The sequence below is a fragment of the Vicugna pacos genome, chromosome 4 (genome assembly GCF_048564905.1).
Source record: "Vicugna pacos chromosome 4, VicPac4, whole genome shotgun sequence".
Lineage (NCBI taxonomy): Eukaryota > Metazoa > Chordata > Mammalia > Artiodactyla > Camelidae > Vicugna > Vicugna pacos.
The window spans coordinates 4,857,412-4,880,029 of NC_132990.1; the positions used below are offsets into that span (position 1 = coordinate 4,857,412).

Sequence of the window (22,618 nt, forward strand, 5' to 3'; positions counted from 1 at the left end):
TCGGTAAGGCGGCTCGGTACAAGGAGCGTGTAGACGGCCTGCCTGGGTTTGAATCCAGGCTCCGTCACATATGAGCTGTGTGACCTCTCTGGGCCTCTTTCTCATAGAGTTGTGAAGATCAGATGAGATATGTGATGTGCTTACGAGAGGAGAAAGTTGTTATTTATCAAAGTCTAGACTGTTGGAACTAAGAAGCGACATCACATCGCTAAAAGCTGGAGGGAAGTGACCTGAAGACAAAAAACGTGCTGGAGGACTACACGTATCAGAGACCATGGAACTGGCAGAAAGAACCAGAGTGGCCAGTTTTGTACAGGACTGAACAGTTTACAAAGGGCTTCCACACACAGACTGTTCTGTTTGTTTCTCCCACAGGCCCATCTTCAGGATGAAGAAACTGAGTCTCAGGAAAGTTTAGTACCTTCAGTATTTCACACTGCGTGGCCTCCAGCATGAGAGCTTAAGGGACATCTAGCCCGCCTGTCTCACTTTAGAATATTTGCTTATTATGAGGATCAGATCAACCTTGGATTAAGACAAAGCCTGTAACATATAATCCCATACCATAAAAGTCCATTAAAACAGATACTTTAGAAAAAAAGTTACCAGTATATCCCCTTCAACACCTGTGTGACTGCAGTCCCTTACAGGTGCTTAACCTTCTTGGACACTGTAACCTTAAAGAGTTTCACAGGTGGAATATAAAATTATGTAGGGGTGGCTTTGGGTCAGCGGTTGCCAACCCCTGACTGCTTATGGGAATCAACAGGGGGCTTTACACATCCTAATGCCCAGGAGGGGCTCCAGACCACTCAGATTCACATGTCTGAGAGGGGGCCCCAGGCATCAGTCCTTTTCAGAGTCTACCACCAGGGATTCCAATGTGCAGCCAGGGTTGAGAACCACTGGTTTGGATCATTTTAATGATGACCCATCTCTCATAGGTTACTCTGAAGGAAGTCCAGGTGTTTAGGAGATATCTGAATTTCAAGGTCAGTGCCACAGAGGACAGCCACCTATTGTGTTCTTTTACAATAAGTCCCTTTGGGCAGACAGCAGACACAAAGCTGGACAGGATGGGCTGTCGGGCTGACCCTGGGTAGCATTTCCTGGAGCTTACTCTTAGGAATAAACTTCTGAGCAAGGTTAGTTCAGCACACACACACAGAAAAGACTGATAAAGGGAAGTGGAAATGGAAGACACCAACACCACCCAGAAGGGAGGTAAGAATGGGTGGGTATTTGACTTTTTAGAGTTTCTCCCAGGTTCCTGGTTACTACAATTCTAGATCCTGAGTAAAAAGAGCATAGATCCTTGTCTTCAGGGAACCTGATTTTAGCGCTGATCTGGAATTCTGTACACATGAGGGGGTATCTCCCACTCATGCCCTGTGAACAATGTTCTAATTATGTTGATGGCTGCCGCCCATTCCCTGGGGAAAAGCATTTTGTATTTGGAAGATTGCTAGCTAGGATTAGGGGACAGTGGGGATCCATGCAAAAGCCCCTTAGCTGTGTGCAGAGGCTCCAGCTGCACGTAGGAAGCCACCCAGAGAGACTTCCTTAAGTCTTAGGCGCGTGTTCTAACCACATGGGCTTCCTTGTTTAGAAAAGACACACTACACTGACGCTATAGGAAAACTACTCTGGCAAAATGCCTTACAAGATATGAGTTACTAATTTAAACCACAGATGTACACGTTAACATTTCACTAGCTTGAAGAGCAAACACGTCTAGGTCCCTACGTTTGTTCTCCAAAACGGAGTGGGCGTGGCGTCTGTAACCGTGTGCACAAGGAGCGCCCATGCTCCCCAGAGTTGGTGGCCCTGGGCTGGTCCATTCTTCTTTTCCCAGCATGTCTATTTTTAAAAACCTTGGCACTCAGACTGTCTTGTCTATCATCTGGCCCCCAAAGGAACCCGGTGAAGTCACAATTTGCAAACAAGAGGAATGGGCCTAAATCATCCCACCGCCACACACACACACACACACACACACACACACACACACACACACACACAGAGTAAGGAAAGTATAATCCATTATAATTTGGGGGATGGGTGGCTGTCCCAAACATAAATAATATATGAGAAAAAGCTATTTTCCAGAATGTTAGTTCATCAAACATTTAGATCCACGTAAGAGATGTTCCAGAAAAGCAGTGGGAAGGGCCAGAATTAATTGGCTGCTAATCTCTGTACTTTTCGTAGGATGTTTCCTCCAGCGGTGGATTAAATCAATGTTTAATGCGACACAGGCCCAGCTGTGTCCATATTAGGAAAGCCCGAGCTCACATCTCTCTCTCTCTCTCTCTCTCTCTGTGAAAAAGGGATCTGTCCTCCCTCCCTTTGCTCTGCTTCCACGCCCTGCATGTGTAGGTGGGAGAGTAGGAGCCGGGGAATGTGAACTTGACCCAGCATTGATCAGCCAAGCAGCAAACTCCCATTGTCCTTCAGACACCAAACATAACTCCTTTCTGGTAGGGATAAGCCCAGCCATTCTGCACACAACACAGCTTTTGTGCTCGACCGTATGAGATGGAAAAGAACCACAAAGAACACTGAAGCTCTATTAGGCTCATCAGAAACATCTCCTAATGGGCAGAATTCAAGAATCCACCCAGCCAATTTATACTCATATCAGTATGAGGTATGTTAGACTCGCTTCCACCTAACAGTCTTCTGGTCATTTGATTGTTTTTATAATTATGAGCTTCAATCTACAGTTTAAATAACGGTCTGTTTTAGCTTGGCCTTCAATCTGAGCACTTCTGATTTCACTGCCCTGCTCTCAGGTTCAAGGGCACTGGAAATCATGCTAACATGCAAACCAAACACGCGCTCGCTGTTTTTCGGCGCTGGCCTGTGAATGTGGTTTAAGTCTCTGTACAAAGAGCCGTGTGTAATGGGAAGCACACAGTTAAGAATGCAGACCTAGGCACCCTCCATCCTTGCCACCTAGAAGCTCTGTGACCTTGGGTATGGCACACGGCCCCTGGAACCTATGAGCCTATGAAATGGAGATGATGGAGAGCTGTGGTGAGGACCAGAGGGCACGGCACATAAAGTGAGAGGCACCAAGTAGACCAGTAAATGCTAATTCCCTTCCTCGTGCCCTTCAGAAACAAAAGCTGCTCTGGTATTTTGAACCTAAGTAAACTTTCAAAGCTCTCAAGATAACTGAGTTGTGACATCCTAATAAAAAGTCTCACCTGACCACCACACAGACGTGATGCCACTGGAAGGAGCCTGCAGAGAAGTGACAGATCCGAGCCACCACAACCATAACTGCCCCCTCCCAAAGGACTGGTGGACACAATAGTGCACGATCTCTCTCGTACGCCTCACCAGCACGGAGACCATTCTGTTTCTGGTCCCATCCCACTCAAAACAGTAAGCCCACCGTTGCTTCAAGAAGATCATAAAATGAAATCTGGTATTTCTACATTCTCCTCTGAAGGTACGAGCACGGCCAGGTGCTAGAAGCAAAAACATCTAAAATCCTAAAAGTAGCTACGTTCATTTAAAACCAATGTAATCATTAAGAACTTGGGCCTTTCAGTTAGACAGATTTTCTTTTCAGTTTCTTCATCTATAAAATGGGTATAAGACTGTGAATCTTAGCTGTGACTATAAGAAGTACAGTGCTATTACATATAATGCACTCCCATCGTACTCAATAAAACGCACCTACTCAATCACTTACAGCCCTTTTCCCATTCTGGACAGTCTAATATGTAAAATAGTGTATCCTAGTATACTGGGGAGGAAGGGAGGAAAGGGTTAAATAAAAAATACAATTCTGTAGGGAGTCACACAGCCTATATATTCTTGGATTTACCCATCTGCAGCTTAATTCACTGGAAGTGTTTATGCCAAACCCAGGTAGACATCCCTCAGTTACAAAATCAATTACAGGGACGAAGAAAGACAATCTGAGGAAGAAAGAACCAGTGAGAACTCGGGAGAAGCCAAACTTTGTAATAAGTAAGAACCAAGAAGAGTCTTAAAGAGAACGTGTCCTTGGTTGGCCGCATGGAATGTGACGTCCCATGGCTGAGGGAAGAGGAAGAGGGCACAGAGAGAAAAGGAGATGGGGTACTGGGAGGAAGGGGCGGACGTGGGGGACGACCTCTCCCCAGGGACACAGGCGGCAGGGGTGAAGGGCTCTCCGCAGTCCAGTCCCACTGTCACTTGTTGCCCTGGAGTCTCAGTCCCCCATTCCGACGTGTTGACTCTGGCCTCCCTCCCATGCGTTTTCATGCCAGTAAAGTTGCTGAAATTAAGAGCTGAATTGTGAAGCTTTGGGGCATAAATAATGTCATACTGTAAAGTCAGGGCTAATAGCAACCAGGATGCCCTTAACGCTCTTAAGAAAAACCATCTGATCTCTGCAGCTCACGATGTGGTTTGAAATTTCCCTTGGCCTACAAAGGAAAATATTTTTAGCATGTAGCACAGTTTGTAACAGACATATAAACGCACTGAAAATATAATTTTCAGAAAGCATCTGGGTTTGATCATTTCTTGTTATACCTCAACGCCAAATAGGTTCTACTTTCCCAATATAAGGAACCCTGCAACATTCTGCTACAAACTATGCAGCAATCACTGTAGCAATTTCTCATAAACATCTCATTACTGGCTCTGTTTTCATTTTTTTAAGTGGCAAATACTCTAATGATTTAAATATCAAAGCTGCATTAAAAAATGGGGCGGTCCTTCTGGAACATTTGGCCCCAATGTTTTCCCCTCCTTCAAAAAGCAACCTAGAACTGACTGGACCATTTTCCCCAAGGTCATTAGGGCAACAGACATATACCAGTATTTACTTTTATGTCTCATTCAAAATATAGACTAGAAAGAGTTGCCACTGTCCAAGGTAAAACTCACCTGCAGGTTTTACTGATCTGCAGGAATTTCAAGACATTAACAACCTCAGCAAAATTTTTTTCATCTCTTGCAGGTCTAACAGGTTATTATCTGTGAATAATTGATTTAATTAGAAGCGAGTGCCTAACCTTCAATGATCGAGTGGCATAAATGCTCTGGCAGATTGATTATTACTTAAGATTTCTCCTAATAATCTTTCAAACAGCAATTTTCCAGTGGAAGGAAAAAGAAATGCACAAACAGCGTTACTTGGTAGCGAATGTTTGTAAAACACCGCTCGGGACAAAACACATGAAAACTGTCCCAACACCACGCCAAACTAAGGGCAAGTTTTCAGTCGGAGGGCAATTCAGCAGATTCCCAGGGACAAAAGGAAGACACTGAGAGGAGAGTAAATTCCAACTTCCTTCTTTCAGAAGTGACAGGTACATCCGGTGCTCAGGCCTCAGCGAGGCACTGGGCACAACATGTGGTGACATGAGGCGCAAAGCGACTCTGGCCTTCACCCAGGCCAGTGCTCTCACTCCCCAAAGAAGCAGTGAGGGCTCAGAGAAGGTGAGTGCTTCACCCACAGCCACACAGCCTGGTGGTGGACGGCTGTCTCCAAAGCTGCGTCTAAGCTATCAGTTGTCCCATTCATCCACCAGCACAGGATGGAGCAGAACAAAACTTCACCACAGCACGCTCCGTGAAAACAGCAAATCGCATACAACACGACTGACTCGCCTCCACTCTTGTTCACTAACCTAAAGATAACGCAGCCTTGCATTCTATGCATCAGACTGTCCGAATCCCACTCAGAGTGTGATGGTGGCAGTTATAACTCGACAGGATCAGGAGCAGAAAACACGGAACCTGTGAAGGCCCCACGAGGAGGACTGGCCTGGAAGGACGGGGCTTTCTGCTGAAGGAGCTGAACATGCTCATCATTTTCGGGCACCAATGAATCACGGACGTCACCCGGACAGAGCTGTGTGTGTGACATGAACGCCGCCCTTTTTTAAATACACGCTTGGACCTGGACAGTTTGACAATCACTGACTGTCACCCTGACCTGTGATACACTTGCTGGCTGCCACCGGGCTGTGCTCCTGACACTCTCCTGCTCTGGGTCAGCAGAGGGGACAAATGGGGGCAAAAGCCAGGGACTCTAGTTGGAGTTTGCTTTTGAAAGAGAAGAAGCAGATACGGAATCATCCCTTAAAAGCTTTAGAAGGTGCATCAAGACACTTTTTCGTTCAACCAATTGCTTTTCCTCATTTGTTGTTTTGATGACCTGGTATTTATAATCTAATTTAGTTTCCATCTCAAGAGAGGAATAGCTGTATCTTTTCAAAAGCAAAGACCTAAACTAATCTTTACACACACTCACATTCATTTACACCAAAAAAGATACCAGCTCTTTGATGCCGCAAAGCCCATATTTCCTATGCAAAACATTCAGTCAGACACACAGGGCTACTGTTTAGAAGAGTCTAAATGCTTGGAAGAGGGTCACGTATACCTATGACACATACTTATGAAAACCCCTGGAAAGTGAGTTAACATTACTGCACACACAAAGTACACATTTTTGGCCCACTCAAGAACAGAAAACATATTCAGGAAAAAGAGCAGTCATTAATTAAATTAAAAATCACTCCTGCTCAGGTTCTCTGCTATATTCACGTATTATCTTTTCATAGGTCTTACAAAAACTAAGGCAAGGATAAGACCAAGCTAATTTGGATTAAAACCAGCTGCTAAAAATATAAAATGCTTTAGTCGAGTAGACTGAGAACCGAGGGTCCTAGATCCTGGCTCTGACATTGATGAGGGCCACGAACTTGGGAGCATGGATGTACTCCCCAACGGTTTCCCCATGGGCGAAAAGACGAGCTCTCCTCCAAGACCTGTTCCTCGCTAGGGTTCTAAAGCAGACCAAAAGTCATGCAACACCAGAAAAGACTAAAATTTAACCACAAAGCAATAGAAGCCGCACCTAAGAGATATGCCATGCAGATGCTAAGGGTACACCTATTTATATGACATAATGGCTCTCCACAAAAGAGAAGAAAAGAAGCCCTCTGTTCCAGAAGCAGCCAAATGTTCCTAATAGAGTTCCTTGTCAGCAGGTGTCCCAGTGGCAGAAGCGGGCAGAGGTCCCTGTGAGCACTGTGGCCGGCCACCGCGAGAGCCCAGAGACCTGGGATGCAGACCTGAACAGCAGTGCGTGTGGCGAAGCTGTGCGACATCAGCGTGAAGCGGGCGTGCGCATGTGTGCACCCGTGTTCATGACTCACTGCACTGCCTGTCTCAGGGCTTGCCCCCGGGCATGGGAGCTGCACGATGAAAACACATAAAATGTGCCTTCGATGAAGAGTCTACCACAGTATGTCTCTTGCCTGCTAGAGAGAATGGGGGCAGTTCCTCTTAAAAAGTGGAATCAGGTGTTTTTCTGTTGACAAAAGGTTTACAATCCGAAGCTGATAACTTTGTCATAATTCTTTGAGTTTACCTTGTTCCTTCTTTCTAAAGATCTCTCTGTATGAAGTAGACAAAGCACCACTACCAGGAAATCCAATTAAATGGAACCACTTTACAAGAGCTACAGTGCCCTTAAGAGGGTTTCTCTGTGGGCACACAATGTGTACAAACCGGAGGAACAGGTAATGCCTGTGCATCCGAACGTGGCCGCCAGACCCTGCCCCTTGAGGACGACCACACAGACTGCATGATGAGCTGGTCGACTTGTGATCGAGGTTGGGGAGGGTGGGGACAGCCGAGTCTCCAGTCTCCAAGCACGCTGTCTTCTCATGGACTTAGCCTTCTGACTGGATTTGGCAAATACTGAAGTCAGCCTCTGCGGTTCCCCCTAGATCTCAAACTCAGAGCAGAGGCCCCTTGTGCAGGTCTTGAATGCTGGTTGGTTTGCAGATGCCCGCACAGACTGTGGGCACGTGGGACGGGGCTGTCCCCTTTCAGCGTCGTATGCCCGCTGCTCAGCACAAGGCTGGGCTGGGCGTATGCAATGATTGAATAAATTAGACCACAAAGCCAAATACTTGGATTGCTCAGGAAGACTGTAAAACTGAAGGACTCTAGGAGTTTAGATCACACTCAGCAAAGAAGGAAAATTCTCTTGAGAGAATATATTCCAGAATATGACATAATTATGGACTGTACCAGTTGGTCCAAGCCCTGTTTATGGAGGTCCTCATTTAGTGGGTGTGGCCGGAGTCTGCGATCTGTAGTTTTAAACAGCTTCCTGGATTATTCTAGACCGCGGTCTCAATATAACTAGGCTAGGAGAGGCCCTCCAACCCAAGCCTGCATGATCTCTTTATTAAAACCCATGTGCACAGGCCACTACAGACTGACTCCACCAGCTGACCTGAGCCAGATAGGTTTTCCAAAGCTAGTGGCTCCTGCTTCCTTTTCCTTCTGGTTCAAAAGGCAGAACAGCAGGTTTATCCTCAGCCTGCCAAGCAAGCCCTGGATTTCTCTCCAGAGTTAGGGAGACGCTGCTGGTCATGCAGATATTTAACGATGCTTTAAAAAGGTGTCCATGAATACCTTCTGGACATGAAAGTTCAAGAGTCGAAAACCAAGGAGCAAAAGTCTCTCTAACTGTTCCCCTCACTCCAGGAGATGCCCTAGTCCCTGCGCAGAGGAGAAAGGCTTGGCGTTTCATCCAGGGAGGCTGCATTCTAGCGAGGCTGCTGGCCTGTGTGCCCAGGTGCCTGATGGCCACTCAAGTACCAGCACTCTTTCAACAGCCTTCAGGGGCTCCCTGTGCCTCCTGCATTTTGTGCAAACTTCATCATCACATTCAAGCCCCTGTGCAGGCTGGCTGTGTCCTGCTTCACTACCAATCCCCTTTGCAGATCCTGCTCTCGATGCAAAAGGTAACGGTAAACTTGTTCGTAACGAGGAAAATGGAAGGGGGGAGATCACTGCTCCAAATCGTGGTCAAAACGCATTCACCAGATGCATTTTATCACTATAAAAACGCACTCACCTGTCTATTTTGGGGGGGCCAAATGGCCTTGGTCAGAGTGTGGTAGGGGCCAGGGGGAGGGGGCTGAGAGTGAGGGTGAGGCTGACTTGGGGGGGGGTTCATTTCCTCCACCGCTCACACTGAGGAAGTTGCCTCCATTTCCCTGGTCCTGGGGCATGACCCACTGAGCCTTAATCATGCTGTGACAAACCAGTCAGTCAACACCTCTCCCCAGTCCCCATCACTGAGATCTGACATTACCCCATGCTTCTCAAACACACGAACTAAGTTTTCCACCATTAGACGCTGAATATGTCACTCTCCTTCCCTAGGATGGCCTTCTCCCTATCTGTCTGTCCTTCAAGACTGGCTTCAAATGGTACCTCAACCTTTTCTGCTTCCACAAATGGGAAATGATCTCTTTCTTCCGAACTTGGAAAGTGAGTTCATTTTACACCGCTCATTGCCTTGTGCCTTAGGTCAGTTGTTTGTGCATTTTTTTCCTACTGAGTTATTAAGCGTCTTGAGGGTAAAGCCTGTGTTTCTCTCACCTTTGAGTCATCCACAGTCCCTCTCAGAGGACAGATGTACGGGCTGTATTCATGGAGAGAAGAGAAGGGCAGGGAAGGAAGGCACCTGACTAAGAGGTATGATTTCACATCCTGGAAGAAGCTTCCTCTTGCAAATCTCACCCACCTGGTCTGGGATGCTTGGCAGTCCTGTCGAAGCCTAAGATCTGACATAGTCACAAAGGAAATCTTCAAGGGAGAGGAAACAGTTTTAATCCTTAATCATTCACTTGGTGTCTAGTCTTAGATTACCGTGAATGAGATTCAAATTCTTTCTGGAAATCAGGTTTTGAAAGGGAGAGAAAAGGAGGAAGGATACAGAGCTTTCATTTGGGGCATCAAAGGAAAACATCTCCTGTTTCATTGTAGTGTCTTATGCTGTGAAGAGGTTAATACATTTGAACAGTATCAAATCACATGCCCCAGTAATATACAACGCCTGGCACAGACCTTCAATTACCTACTTCTCTCTCGGAGGATGGATCCTTCCTTCCCACATTTCTTTCCCCCTCATTCCATCAGAGACTTTAAAATTTTTAGGACTGGATATACAGCATCATTTGGAACCAAAAAATTATACCCAAAACATATTCATATTCATATTCATTCAATAAAATATAGTATGACCAACTTGAGTGATTTTTATTGGCCATTTTGAAGAGATTCACAAGAAAAGTGGAACTAATCAGATAAATATTGGGAATAAGCATTCTTATGGGCTGAATTTGTTCCCCCCAAATTCACATGTTGAAATCCTACCCCCCAGCACCACAGAATGTGACTGTGTTAGAGATGGGGCCTTTAAAGAGGTGATTAAGGTAAGACGAGGTCACACAGCGGGATATCATCCAGCATGACCCGTGTCTGTATAAGAAAAGGAGATGACAGAGATCTCTACACACACCGAAGAAAGACCATGTGAGGCCACAGCAAGAAGGTGACCATCGGCCAGCCAAGAAGAGAGGCCTCAGGAGAAACCACACCTGCCCACGCCTTGATCTTGGACTTCCTCCCTCCACACCTGTCAGACAATAAAAGCCTCCTGTTTAAGTCACCTAGTCTAGTATTTTGTTATGGGAGCCTGAGCTAACTGATATGAGCATGAGGCCACAGGTGCAAAAAATAAGGAAAATTAGGCTAAAAATGAAAGTATTTTAATAAAATGTCGCTCCATCTCTTGTGACTGCCAAGCAGTGTATCACTGAGGTCTGTGAGAAGAAGGGCCACCACTGCGATGAGCAGTAAGTGACAGTGGTGACTCAGTGACAAGGCAGGCCCTGCCCCAAGCAGGGCCAGAGAACACGGCTCTGAGGATCCCTGACAAGAGGTTTAGTCACTGAGGAAGTGTGAGTCTAACCACTAGGCAAGAATGACAGCAAAATTATTAGGGGCCCAAACCACACCACATTATGGCAACTGCTATGATTGATATAAAAAAAACCCAAGGATCTCACAGCACATATAATTTGAAAAATATCACTTCTCTGGAATTTGCAAAACAACCAGTCTCAGCTGTCTTGAATGACCATTAAATGTAGAATTCTTCTAGACCCCACTGAGATGAAGCATCCTAACGGGCCTTTAGATTATGTTGGTAACATTACACAACCGGCGCTAAAAAAAGCCTACGCGTTAGCCCCCTAATAAACCACCCGGCTTTCTCCGTGCTAAAAGCATGTCACGGCGCCAGCGACAGAGTGCCTTGCATCATATCTTATCAAGTTTCCTCAGTTTTGTGACCGCAGCACTTTTCCCTACAAGACTTAAGTTTGCCGTCATTTGCTTGTGTGGCCTTTGGCGACGTTCAGGTGTTCGTTTGGAAAGGAGTGGCATTTTCCAAGATGACACGATAACCTGATGTTCTTAATTCTGGGCGCTTGATTCCCGCCTATGTAGGTGACGGGCCATTAGCCATCTTCTCCATCCTCACCGCTGCCACTGCTGCCCGTGATCCTGCCACGGAGGGCTGCCGAGCCGGAGAAGGGCTGTGCGGCTCACCGGTGTCACTAGGACCTTGGGAAACGGCGCGCCGCCGGGGAGCTGGCATTAAGAGCTGAAGACAGGCTGGTACTTAGCTCACACCCCTGTGAACGCCTCCTGTGAGGGGCGCTCCGGCCCCTCGCCCTGATCACTGGGGCCAGCACCACAGACTGGAGGGCGTCTGTGGACCGGCCACCTCTATCTTCATAATTACGTTTAACAAAAATCCGGATGATTTCAATAACGTCTCTTCAGTGGGGGATTTTAAGGCATTATGCACTAAGATTTTAATTTGCTTTAAAGCAGCACTATTCAATATGAAGACCTGCAAGCCACATTTGTCATTTAAAATGTTCTAGTTGCCATGTATAAAAAGGAAGCCGTAACAGCATTTTAGCTGTTATAGTTTATAATTTTAATAATACATTTTATTGGGTATATATATTTATATATGTAGGATTACCATGTATCCAAAATGTAACCGTTTCAACACGAAACCAGTATTTTTTAAAACCTTTCATGAGATCTTTTACCTTCACTTTTTTGTACTAAGCCTTCTAAATCTGCTGTGTTTTCACCATTCATCTTAACTGGATGCTCAGTTTTAATCAGTAATGCTTGGTCTGAATTTAGAGTTCGTGGAATGTACAGATGAAAAAGTAGATCGATTCACATACTCAAGTTGTTCCAAACCATGACTGTATTATTAGAATTTAAATTTAAATTGAGATTATGTTAAAATAAATATTCAGTGCTTCAGGTACATAGATATTTTTCAAGTGCTTAATAACCACCTGTGCCCAGTGACTCCTGTATTGGACAGGGAGCCCCTGAGCGTCTAGTGTGTGCATCCCCATAGGTGAGGCAAGGGTGAGTCAGACACGACCCCTGTTCCTGTGGAGAGTGGGGGTGGATGTATGAGACTCATGCACAAACAGCAACAATATAAGACAGGTGATGATACTTGCTAACTAAAGAGACAGGAAAGCATTCCAAGGAGAGAAAAGGCCATGCCTAAAGGAACGCTAGTGGTAAAGTACATAAATATTGGAGACTGGTAATTATGTTTGGGTATATGCCTAAGAGTGGTGAAAAATAACGTTTAAGAAGACAGCTGGGGGGCAGTTCTGCTGACAGCCTCAAGTAGCAGGCCAAAGAATTTGTTCTAAATGGGGGAAAAGTTTCCAGTGAGGACGGATGTGAGCTGTGTTTTGGGAAGGAGTCACTTAGCCTTGATGTGGATGGTGGATGGAAAGGGGGGCAGCTTGGTGGCTAAAAGAGCAATTAGCTGCTGCACTAGTCCAAGCAAAAGATAATGAAATAATGGAGGAGGTGCTAGGAAAGGAAAGAAAATTATGAATGTAATAAATATGTACCTCATAATATCAGGACTTGGTAACGTGGGCAGGAAATCAAGGAAAGGGAAGGGTCAAAGTTCTGTAACAACTGAAATAAGGAAGTACAGGAGAAAGGCTGGAGGGGGAAAAGTTATTTCTAATGTATTTGCATATTAATGTTTTTCTAAAAAGATTGGAGTATATGAACACATGGGCTGGTGAGTAGGAGGTGATCTTTGGGCCAGCATGAAAGGAAATCAAAATCTATTAATAGAATTGCCAAATTAGCAGAATGGGCAACTTTCTTAGAAATAATGTATGCTATTCTAACAGTTGGGAGGGTCAGAGTAAATTAAATTATGACTATTCATTAGAAAGCTATGTGGCTGTTAAAAATGATTGCTCTTGAATTATATCAAGGGATATGGGAAACTGCTTAAGATATATTTTAAATGAAAATGTTAAGTTTGGATAGTAAGATTCCAATTTTGTTTTAAAAGGATATGCACTATATAGCGGATAGCAAAGAAAATGTGTGGAAAGACACATGCCAGGCATAGATTATCTCTGCAGGGTAAAATTAAAAGGGGCATGGGTTCTTCTATTTTGTTATTTCTTGAGTTTGCTAGGGAGAACATATTATTTTTATTTTTAAAAAAGGAGTAAACTATGTATTCACATGTCCAGGAAAATGACTGAAAGGATTTCTATCAAAAAATTATCTCTGGGCCACTTCAATTTTCTTATTACAAAATTTGTCTATTTCAATATGTAACATTTCTATAATCAAAAAAGCCAAAGAAGGAAATAGTCTATAATATCAATGGCACAATCAATTTTTAAGTCTGTCTGCAAAGCCAAAGGTTATAGGGTTGGGTGTTCCTTACAGAGATTTGGATCCAGTTTCTTTTACTTCTTTGGGGCTCATGCTTAAACGTTGATTGCTCCTGAAGCTATTTCCACATTAAAAAAAAAAACAAACTGATTTCCATTCAACGTGGCCAAAAAGGAAAATGGAGGCCAACCCCAAGGCAAGCCTTCGTGAGAAAAGACAAAAAGGCCTCTGTAACCTGTGGAATGAAAACTTCGCCAGTAGAACGTGACTCTTTCGTCGTGAAAGACTTCAATCGCCGGTGGACAGAAATTTTTAAGGAGAACAAAGAGCATCGGAGCGATTTCAGAGCTCTGCTTGTCATTCCAGGCCAAACACACCAGTAACTTTATATTATAATGATGGGGACCAAGAACAAGGTGTCCCATTCACTGTGAGGCTCCTGCGACCAGAGGGTGCGGAGTCTCTCACTGAAGTGGAAACGAGCAGGAACTCTCCAGGAGCGCGGAAAGGGCCGCGAGCAGGTAAACCAGCATCGCCCACATAAATAAGGGCAGAAAACGGGTGAAGAGATGAAAAGACGCCGTCCAATCATTCACCGATGGAAAGATGTGCACTAAATCAGGGTCTTTTCTGTCTTCCACTGTTGTTTTTACCCGAACGGTTAAGCACCCAAGGAAATACCAGTTGGGTCTTAAAGACAATTTATGGCCGGGCTGGCCTCCGTGCACCTGGCTGTGTTTTGACAGCAGGTTTCGCCAGTTTATAGCGGAGATTCTTGTCTACGCTATAAGCTGTCACGAATGCAACTGGACCTTTGGAAAAAATGCACTGCTCAGGGGCAGACCTCTCCCTGCCATGCACCCCTCCCCCTTTTAATGAAAAGCAAAAGCCTCCTGCTGGTGGCAAAGCCTCCTCTTCTTCAGGGGAAATGACAGAGGCTCCTGGGAGCGAGGGGGTCAGCCCCAGGGCTACAACCCCAGCGAGCGGGGCGCGCCTGCTTCTGGGCACTGGATTAAGGAACGCTTTCTTTTCTCTTCCCTCGGGGCGGACTGCTGAACACAGCGGCCTTGTTGTTCGGGGCCAGGACATTCGGGATTGTGCTCTTTGAGCTCCCGACGCTTCCCGGCTTCCAGGCCACGCTCAGAACGTCTGGGAGCCTGGCAGCCTGGCAGCCGCCAGGCCTAGGAACTCAAGGCAGATGGCTTTGGGGGATCCCCGCTCCCCAACCCCATCTGAAACATGAGCAAGCTCGGGCTATTTCAGATCAGACAAATCTTAACTTTGTTTCCTCGGACTTCTGTACTCAGTGAGTGGCCTGCTTTGGAAGCCACTGTCTTAGAAATCACAGGAGCTCGTGATCATATACACAAGTTGAAAGCGCTGCCTCCCAGGACCGGCGCTGCCTCACTCCACCCAGTTCTGTTTCGCGTTTTTAGGACGCAGGATTTTACTCTTTTTTGCTCCCAGAAGGATTGAGCCAAACAACTAACTTTTGCCAGGTGACACGCATTCCTGAACCAAAGGCAATGTGTCCTTTTTAGGAAAGAGCCCCTGGTGGCCGGCATTTCCCCTTGTGTGGCTGAACAGGACAAAGATGTAGGTAGAAGAATGAAAAGGTAATGGAGAACAGCCCCTCCTGTTCCTTAATTTCATGGTTCACAGACATTCATTGACATTCAGACACTCCCAAGGGGAAGCTCATATAACCAGCCGTGAAACCAGAAACGGGCAGGCTAACAGGGCTGCTTGCCTGGGCCCAGGGCAGGGTTTCTCACCACCGTGGGTGTCTAGTCCCAAACATGAGGGCCCACTGTGATGGGTCCGCAGCTGCTCCGGGGGCCAGCCCAGGCTGGGAAAGCTCCAGGCCTACAGGGTCCTTTGACCAACCGCATCCAGGATGCCACCCTCGGACCCCCAGGGCCTAGCCTCTAGCTAGGGTCAGCACGTGGGGCCGCCCTTCAGGCTCTAGGAAGACCAGCCCCGGGGAAGGTGGCAGGGCGAGGAGGCTCCAGGTCAGGTGATTCCCACGGAGCTCGGGCTGACTGGGAACCACCTCTCCCCCAGAGCTGCCCATGGGCTGAGAGGGAGGGAGAGAAAAAACCCTGCAGTCGGGTGGGTCCCCGTCTGCAGGACAGAGAAATAAATCTAAACTGCTCATTCGGGTGGGAAGAGCAGCCTGAGGCAGGGATGCAGAACTGGAGGAGGAAGTCGAGGGGCCGCCACACAGGGGAAATGATGGAGAAACTCTAGGTATGAACTGCTACCTGGTGACACCACCCAAAATATACACCCTGCTTTGCAAGACCTCACTTAAAGGGTCGACCAGCACGTCCACCTCCAGCACCAGGGTCACGTGAGGCAGAGGCCTGGGGCACACATCACCATCAGGGACGAAAAGAGGGGAAGCCCATCGTTTTCCTGACTTCCGGGCCCTCCACTTGTATCAGTATATATAAATACATCCCTGTCCCGGCTGACACGCTAAGGGACAAGCTTCCCAGAGGCAGTTATCTTAAGCGCACCTGTGGTATTCCGGAACTCTCAAGCCAGTCTCGGAAGATGTTTTCAACAGACAACTCAAGCCTTTAAAAATAAAACAACAACAAAAAGGAAAGGGTTAAAAAATCACCGAGCACTTACTGCAGGGAACAGTTCTAACTATCCGGGCACATCACAGCATCGATTTTCCAGAGAAATCTGGAGAAAGCGCAAAATTCCAGGTCCAAGGGAGGAGGGGGACCCGGCCGCATTCAGTACAGCTTCTCTTCAGTCAATGAGAGAGCACGTGATGAAATCTAAAGACCAAAGGCCAGGCACAATACATGCTTTTCATGTCCTGAGAGGAACTTTTTGGTTGGGAGTGCCAGTCAGGGAGGACGGGGCATGTGCACGGGACACGTCAGGCTTGCCTGCTTTCTGAAGGCAGGTGGAGTGAAGAGAAGTCTCAACATTACGGCACCCGGTGCATCAAAATGAAATTCGAACTTCATAGCGGAGATGGGTTACAACAAGCAAAAATGATACAAGTCATACTGGGGCCCTGAGAGGCTCGGACACACGGAGCACGTGTGGCTGGCTGCTGCCTGTTTTCAAGCAGGCCCTCATTCTGCTTTATTTGAAATATTGTGATAGCTTGTTGTGTCTGATCCAAAGCCAGCTGAAATCCTTTCGGTTTCATGCCCTGCTGATTTAAGTGCTCCTGAAATTTACAAAGAATCCAATATATTGAGGGTCAGTAGACTTCGGGTTATATCCTCCTGTTTCCTGGAGTTTAAGGAATCCCTCCCTGGCTTCTGGATGACTCCTGCTCACGCCTGGTATCTCTGGCCACAGAGGCCTTCCTTGAGCCCTCTCCCAGGCTGTGTGTGTCACACCCAGCACGCTGCCCGTCCCCTGTGCCGCGGCATCCATCACAGTTTGTGAGTGCGACTTATTTGATTACTTGACTTTTCACTGTCTCCTCGCTGGATCGAAGCGCCCTGAGATCACAGTCCACGTCTGCTTTCCTCACTTCCCTAAACCCAGCACTTAGGACGATTCTCGGTATAAAAGGGGATCCCCATCGATATTTCCCATTTGAAAGAATGAAAATACATTTCATTGTAGACTCAGTAAAAATTATTCTCTTTTAACTCAATACTCACCCTTCTTAGGAAGACATATCCAAGTTGTTACACTCTGTATCTTTTTTTACTTTATGTATTACATACTACATGATACACACGCATTGTTCCCTCCTCCCTCCCTTCGGAATTGTAAAGACGTTGCGGAAGGCTACGGTGCTGTCTGAGGGCCGAGTGCTCCCCACACAGCTTGAGGGCTGGGCTGCAGTGAGAAAGGGCCTGGGTGGGTGTGGGGAAGACGGCGCCGACTGATTTGTCCCTTCTTTGTCTTCTCCAGTGAGAAGCAAGTCACCCGTGTGCCTTGGTCTTCCCTGGTGCCAGGGCAAAACCAAAGGATGCGGAAGGAGGCAACTATTGCTATTTTCAAAGAGAAAAGACACAGAGGGAAAGCGGGACCACACAGAGAAAGTGGTTTGGACATTTTCAAGATGGTGCCCACCTGTGGGATGACCAGGCAGGGAAGAGGCCAGAAGTGAGCATGGGGAGGGTGACTACCTCCCTAGGCTGCCTGTCCAGTGGAATTACTGGCTGTGCCTCGGATGGAAGACCAGATGCCACCATCCCTGGGCTCGTCCCCACTATTTCTTTGTTGTCCTCTAACATCACCAATGTCAGTGCCAATGGCCAAGTCCCCTGTGTAGACTGTGAGAGTGTGGGAGTGTGTGTGTATGCTCATGGGCATGCACGCAAGTGTGCACTCAGACACCCGTGTGGAGTGTGTGTGCAGGCACGTAGGGTGGGGCCACCAGAAGAGAGAAGTATCTCCCAGAGCACCACCTCAAATCAAGCTCATTGTCCTTTCTTGGATGTGATTTATTGTCTAGACCACAGAAAGGGGAGCAGGAAAGGCCCTTAAGTGGCATAGCTGATCTTCCAGGAGGAGGAACGTGGGGCTGAAGACACTTAGAGTAAGTGTCCAAGGAGACTTGACGTTGTTTTATTTTCTAGTGAGATGTCTGAGGCTGGAAGTTAAGATAGATTTTTGTCTTTCCATTGAAGACGATGCTCAGTGGAAGGGCTGGCCTTGTTTGGAGTGAATGCAAAACATCCCCACCTTGCCCGGCTCCTGGGTGGGCAGTGCATGTGGTGGGGTCGAGCTCCTGCCCCAGGACCTGAGTGGGGCTGCAGAAGCCCTGCTGGTGCCCTGAAGTTGTTTGCCCTGATTTAGAAGCAAAGGTCCATTTTCCTCCCTGTCCTTCCTTCAATAGTAGGAAGCAGCCCATTCATTTGCTTCCTTTCCAGCCAAAGAGGGACACTCCTGTGTCCAGAGCCCAAACTTCAAGCGACACCCAGGAAAGCAGCAGCAAGAGCCTGACTTGGAACTGAGCTTCCCTGCGCTGGGGCATCTAGGAAAACGGGCATCCTTACACCGTCCACAACTTAAGAGGAGGATGGAGAATTTAGAACGGATTTAGGAAAGAGCAGTAGTGATGATCAAAGGAGTGAGCACATTGGATCCACAAGGGAGGTCAAGGGAACTGGGATTAAATATCCTGAAGAAGAGAAGTCTGGGGAGTGACTTCAGAGCCATTTTCAAGTGATTTTACAAAAGATGGTGAACAGCTGTTGTGCATCCCTGTGGAGGAGTAATAGAACATGGACATAAATTTCCTTCGGGGAATTTTAGCTTAAAGACACTTCTTTAGGGGTGGCATGGCGGGGGGTGCTGGGGAGTTGAGTCCTGGAATGTCACAGGGTGAGGCCCAAGTCTTCACCAGAGAGGACTGAGAACAGGAAAAAGCTTCTCTGAGACCATCCGATGGCCTGCGGAAGGCTGAGGCGGGAAAGCCGAGGGCGCGCGTATCTGATAGGGGCATGTGACGGACACGAGTCAGTATGCTGCTGTGCTTGTGGACAGACGTGGGACCCCAGGCGTGGGGAAGAGGCACTGACTGCTTCAGGTGGGACAGCTGGAAGGGGCACAATGGGAGGTGCATTGGGGGGTCTTCTTAAAGGAGGCAAGGCTTGAACTATGGCCTGGGCGAAGGCTGTGCTGTCCCGAATGATGCGGCAGAACCAATAAAAATGAAGAAAGTGCATGCAGGGCACAGAGAGCAGAGGCAGGAAAGCCCAGAGCCGCGGTCAGCTTGGCCGGCACACAGAATGAGGTGAGAAAGGAAATGGGGTGTCCTGTGAGAACCCTCACGTCCTGCCATTGAGCCCTGGCTTCATCAAGGAGGCTCTGACTCAGGGCCGTAGAATGGTACAGAGTAAAACCGAGGAAGAGTCACCACGGGAGAAGAGGCTGGAGGCAGGGAAACCAGAGAGGAGGCTGAGAGTGTGTTCCGATGAGAGGCAATGCGAGGAGGCCTAAACAGATGTGGGATGCTCGGCAGGGATGTGGAGAGTGGTGCTGGACGAGTCCCGCTGGGGAGGTGAGGGGTGGTGTGTGGACAACGTGCCCCCTTTTCCTCTGTGGGATGACTTTCCATATAAGGTGTAAGCCCGTGTACAATCTGTGCTACAGTCTACGACCCGGACAACTGGCCAGGCCAACTGGGAGGGTGAGTTCACCAGAAAGTACTCACACAAATATCGCTTGGCCTTTAGTATAGGCACACACATATTATACAGTGGCACTAAAAAAAAAAACCAAACCAAAACTCCTCTATCCACTGACAAGCAAATGGATAAAAGCAATAAAGTGGTAGCTTTGCTTATTAAACATCTGCAATGTACCAGACACCACAGACAAAATCTCATTTAAACTTTACAGTGTCAGTGTGAAGCCAGTATTATTCTCCCCATTTTAGAGATGAGCAAATAAAGGCCCAAGAGGTGAAGGGACTTATCCACTGCCTCACAGTTGGTGCTTGAAGAGCTGGAATGCAAACCTATGTTGCCTGGCTACAAAGCCCCCGCTTTGCTTTCTGTGCTGAATTCTGGCTTCACAATACATTGGTGGATGATTTCTGGTGCAGACCAGCCTGCAGAAGGGCTCCGAGACTGCGCTGGCTCTGAACAGCACTGACCTCTCCTTCTTGCTCACATCTGCTCTGCTGCGGTTGCCCTGATTGTCTGCCCTTCGATTACAGGTCTGAAGAGATGGGGACAGCCTTGGGAGGGGCAGAGGTGTGAGGGCAGGAGAGTTCATTGTTCAGCTGCATCCAGGAGCAAAAGACACTCTCCCCTCAATGAAGAGGACCTGTGTTTTCAGATCACTGTCCTCTGGAAAGGTTCAGAGCATCTTATATCCATTACCACTTCACTTCTCAAAATATCCTCGTGAAGTGGGCGTCAATGGTCGTGCGCCTTTTTAGCAGATGGGGAAACTGCAGCCTAAGAAGACTGGTCACAGTCAGTCCAGGCTGTAGAAAAGGGTTAAAGAAAAGACACAGGTTTCAAGACTCCCAGGATCAGGGCAGGCATCAAATTACACCGATGGATGCCTGTTTGCAGATTCCTAACGTGGAATCAGATGTTCAACCAGGAGAGGAAGATAAAAGCATTGACTAAAGAGAATTTTGAAGGTAGTATAAGTGGTCTTACCTCCCAAGAAAATTATGACGCCATGTGAAAAAGCTTAATTTTCAGAGAAGAAATGGGCTGTATGTTTCAGGAAAAACAAACAAATATGTACATAATTTTTGCTGTTTTGATCATAATTACTGAGATGACCATACAGGTGAATTCTGAGTTCCGGACTTGGATCTACAGCAGTGGTAAAGCGGAGAGCTGACTTTTTCAAACCAAGACACTAAGAGTCAAAGCCAATGCTGAATGTTTCCCCTCTGAGATCATGTGGCTTAAATAATCACAACAGACAGGCAGAAGCATTTCCACTTCGCTGGGACCCAGGACTCACAGGAAATTACTCTTCTGCATGTCTGATCACTATGGAAATTGATTTTCTACAGATAGCTCAGGGTACACAGCCCCACCACCGCATGCTCTCCGTATCTGTACTAGTGCGTCATTACTGAAGCCCCTTGGGTGTCCGAGACAGCGGGCTGTTTCACCCTCTGGCTGGAGAGTTCCCTCTGCTGACCTCCCACATCCTGTACGAGGCAGCTCGAAGTTTAGGAGTGGGTCTCCAGACGCTGTGTGCTACAGCCGTGGTCACGTGTGGTTAATGCTGCAAGGCAGAGAAGATGCTGGACACCCTGCATGATGCAAAGTGACCAGTGGTCCTCTCTGTGATGTTACAGTGCATAGAAACAGACCCAGGCCTGCATGGAAACGGTGCTGCGTGCGCTGTGTGGCTTGTTTGGTGGGTTTCTGAGGGCGGAGTGCCGGACGGGGAGCTGACCATTATCCACCGCCTGTGCCTGTCAACTTGCTGCTGGTCAGGAGAGATGCCCTTATCACTCTTGGCTCTGTCTTTGGCCTCTCGAGATTCTAAAGATCACATTCTATCTGCGCCTCTAAAGGAAAGCGCAAGGCCCCAGTAACATCCACAGGAAGTAAGTGAAGACGGGCAGAATTTGGGAAATGTGGTTCCAGACGGGTGCAAGCTTTGGGAGCGCCAGTGCTCAGGGTCTGAAACGGAAAATGCTCCTATTCTGAACTGCAACTTACATTCTGTATGGATTTTTAAATTTTACTAATTGACTCTTTTAAGTTCCCTCTCTATATGTGGATACAAACAGTGTACACCTCATGGCTTTGCGCACAGTTACCTCTTTTCTTGGGCAAAACCAAGTCACTGTGCTTGGGTCAGGAATGATGGCTGCTGAGGTAGTAACACCGACAGAGCGCTCCCGAGCCCCGTGGGGGAGGAAGAATCTTGAATTAAAACAAACACAAGAATGTGCACACACAGACGTCATGACCGATGAGCAATGACAGAACCAGCAGCTGTTCATACCTGCTGATAGCAGGATATCGGGTGGGAAGAAAGGCACATGGGATAAGGCACTCCCTGGGGTGCTTTTCTGCCAGGGCAGGCTGGCATCCAGGATCTGTCTGGATCTCCTTCTAAGTAAGCACTTTTAGCTTTTTCTTCCCTTGGTCTCATAAAACAGCATTTGACAGAAACCTCACTGGAGGTGTCTAAAACATCACTCCCTGTCTTCCCTCTTCTACCTTCAAATATTCTCCTTTTTACTCCCTCTGCCTTGTACAAATTCCCGAGACAGAATACCCGCCGCCCGGACTTCCAGAGCCAAGAAAGAAAGGTCAGGTCGTGCTGGACTCTGTTCAGCTTACATAACCAATCAACCAAGTCTTAACTCTGGAATATTCCTCAGATCTGTTCATTGCTCTCAAAGCCCACTGCCACCGCCCCACCCACGGTTCCAGCTCTACGTGTCTTGAGTGAACTGCTGTATCAGCTTCTAACCGGTCTCCTAAACTGTAGTTCTCCTCACCCCCATCCATCTTCCACGCCGACTCCTATTCTGCTGATAGCACTCCTCTACTTAAAACCTTCAGTGGTACCTCTCTGCCTGATCTCCGTGCAC

General features: G+C 47.3%; 1 protein-coding gene across 7 annotated transcripts in view; it reads right to left on the reverse strand.

The window, feature by feature from the left end:
* AOPEP (aminopeptidase O (putative)) overlaps positions 1-22,618 on the reverse strand; it is a 325,297-nt gene that overhangs the window by 83,179 nt on the left and 219,500 nt on the right. For all 7 annotated transcript variants that reach the window (XR_012071832.1, XR_012071833.1, XR_012071834.1 and 4 more), the window contains one exon: positions 16,116-16,176. Coding sequence is in view for 4 of the 7 variants with exons in the window: in XM_072959171.1 (XP_072815272.1) it covers positions 16,116-16,176 (61 nt within the window). In the remaining 3 variants the exon portion in view is untranslated. The remainder of the gene's footprint in view (positions 1-16,115; positions 16,177-22,618) is intronic.